The sequence below is a fragment of the Sinocyclocheilus anshuiensis genome, unplaced genomic scaffold (assembly GCF_001515605.1).
Source record: "Sinocyclocheilus anshuiensis isolate Anshui unplaced genomic scaffold, SAMN03320099.WGS_v1.1 scaffold936, whole genome shotgun sequence".
NCBI lineage: Eukaryota > Metazoa > Chordata > Actinopteri > Cypriniformes > Cyprinidae > Sinocyclocheilus > Sinocyclocheilus anshuiensis.
Window position 1 is genome coordinate 847524 of NW_015552621.1, and position 2986 is coordinate 850509.

The 2986-nt window shown below is 32.9% G+C and overlaps 1 protein-coding gene across 2 annotated transcripts in view; it reads left to right on the forward strand.

Moving 5' to 3' along the window:
• The window catches only part of LOC107666269 (microtubule-associated protein RP/EB family member 3-like), a 13290-nt gene that overhangs the window by 3785 nt on the left and 6519 nt on the right, over positions 1-2986 (forward strand). Inside the window, exon 4 of one of the 2 annotated variants that reach the window (XM_016457495.1) lies at positions 292-490. In XM_016457495.1, coding sequence (XP_016312981.1) covers positions 292-490 — 199 coding nt within the window. The remainder of the gene's footprint in view (positions 1-291; positions 491-2986) is intronic. The other variant, XM_016457496.1, reaches the window with a different exon arrangement.

Here is a 2986-nt window from a genome sequence, read left to right on the forward strand (position 1 = left end):
GCATTATGCAAATCTTCCCACATCGTGACGTAGACATGTGGGGGCGTGTTAGAACGAGGCGTTTTAGGTAGGTGTGGCTGACTCAACTTTTATAAAGAATATCTCTTTGGATTTGAGACTTTAGTCTTTGCAACTTTACAGATCTTCTTTATGCACCAAGAGCTTGTAACACTTCGAAGAGAAAGGAAAAATTGAAATCGCATCATATGACCCCTTTAACATAAAAAAAATTACACCTCAAGATTACAGCTCAGTATTGAACTGATGATTTGTTTTCCTTTTGTTATCCAGATAATTCCTGTGGAAAAATTAGTGAAAGGAAAATTCCAGGACAACTTTGAATTCATCCAGTGGTTTAAAAAATTATTTGATGCCAATTATGACGGAAAAGAGTATGATCCCATTCAAGCTAGGCAGGGCCAAGATGTGGCGCCTCCACCAAATCCAGGTGAACACTTTTCCCACAAACCCAAGAGAACTGGTCCCTCAGGTAACCTCGAGATTCTGCCGCCAATTTGCTGCATTGATTGCTGAAGCTCTATTGATTGACAACATGCTCTGCAAAGCAGCTGGTTGTGCACAGGCCTCAGAATGATTTACTCCATGCCCAAGCTTTCATTAACGAGAAAACAATGAATTCAGCATTAAAACAGCGCTGTGTTGCTCTGTTAGTGCAGTACTAACAAACAGTTTTCCAAAATCAGTTCCTCAGTGTTCTCTCATGTGCCGTCCTGAAGGGTCATTGCTTGCTTAGTGTCACTACGGTCAGTCCTATTCATCCCTCAGTCCCTCCAAATTCTTTATTGGTCATTTTAAAGTTATAGTCACCTGAAATAAGTTAGCAAAAAAAACAAAAAACACACATGCCTTTTATTTTAACCTTCTATTGCATTCGTTATGAAAGCAATGTTAAACATGACTGATTCAATTTTCTATAAAAATAAAAATTGGACTTCATAACTAAAATAAAAAAATAAATAAAAATAAATCGGAAGCAACACTATGTGGTAATGGAAATAAATAAATTCATAAAAATAAAACAAAAAGTATTAAAAAATAGAACTAAAATAAAACAAACAGTTATTACATAAACTATTAGAACTGGTTTCTTAGTATACACTATATCAATTTCACTTTGATGTTCTGTAAATTCTAAAAAAATAAAAATAAAAAAGTATTTTATAGTTAACACAAAAAGACACTACTGTTCAAAAGTTTTGGGTCAGTAAAAAAATAATACTTTTATGTATATATAATACTTTTTTTTATATAATTATGAAATGTTTCTACATAGCATATTAGAATGATTTCTGAAGGATCATGTGACCCTGATGACTGTAGTAATGATGCTGAAAATTCAGCTTTGCCATCACAGGAATAAATTACATTTTAAAATATATTACAATAGAAAACAGTTATTTTGCCTTAGGTGAGAACTTTTGAATAGTAAAAAACAATTTAATTTATATGACTGACATATAATTTATATGACTGACTCTTTTAAAGTGAATTTTATTCACTAATAAATATGAATCTTAATTTTTTATAGGTGACAAAAGGCTTTTTTGAGGCAGAGTGATAATGTGCGTCCTTGACCAGAAAAATATTTTAAAATCGGCACAAGGATGTAGTGTTACCAAAAATAATTTTTTATCTATTTTTTATTTTTTTAAGTCATCCCTTCATGAACAACCCTTCATTGACATCTTTTGTGTTTGAAAAGTGATGGAAAAGGGTTACCCTGAGGCAAAATTGTGCAATAGAGGGTTAACAGCCAAGAACTGGAAACATAGAGTCCCCAGAGAGGTACAAAAGTGGTGTCCTAATTTGCTGAATATTGACTGCTTTTGTGATTGTTGGGGTGGATTGGGAATGTGACCTCCATTTAGTTTGTAGTCACATCTCGTCACACTTCCCTGACTTTGGTTAAACCTGCCAGATATAAAGCAGATAACAGGCTTTTGAAACAGTTAATTTTTGATCACACACACACTTAACCAAAGTAATGGGGTGACACGCAGCCCATGCTGTAGCTTGTTAAAGGCTGAGCTTACTGAACCTCTTAGCTCATTTTAGGGAATCATTAGCTCTGTTCAAAAACCTAGTGAGCTGCCTTCTTAGACTGCATTTAAAGGAATAGTTCACCCAAAAATGAAAGTTTGCTGAAAATGTACTCATCCTCAGGCCATTCAAGATGTAGATGAGTTTGTTTCTTCAACAGAACAGATTTGGAGAAATTTGCTCACCAATGGATCCTCTGCTGTGAATGGATGCCGTCAGAATGAGAGTCCAAACAGCGGATAAAAACATCACAATAATCCAAAGCACAACTTCATTACATCAATTAATGTCTTGTGAAATGTTTGTAGTAGGGCTGTAGCTATCGATTATTGTAGTAATCAAGTATTCTACAGATTATTCCATCGATTAATCGAGTAATCGGATAAGAAGTCATTTTTCTTTATTAAAGAGCAATACTAAATATACAAGAGATAATAAGATAGATCTCTTAAAATAAACAACTAATTTGTTTTCTTTTTAGAAAAATTAAAATTTTTATTGCTGAAATTGCATACATTAATAACCGTGAAAACTAAACCCATTTAATGTATTTAATTGCCAAATTACATTCAAAATGCAAATACAAATATATCAATAAAAAAAAAAAATAAATAAAAATACAAAAATCAATTTCACAATAATAATAATAATAATACCTAAGCATTGCATTTATGTCGTGCAACTTAACTTTCAAGTTTCAGCCTGACTAAAGCTCAAGCATGACATAATCCTTTACGTACTTGTACATAGTGTGCATCATCTTTTGAGTCAAATTCTTATATTGAATCAGTCAATTAGAATAAAAGACATTTGGGCTGTTACTAAACAAATGATATCAGTATCAAAATTCATCTTTGCAATGCAGAGGAAACACAGAAGCTGCATGCGATGAATTTCCTACGCAAAGGGACATGAATGCATTTAA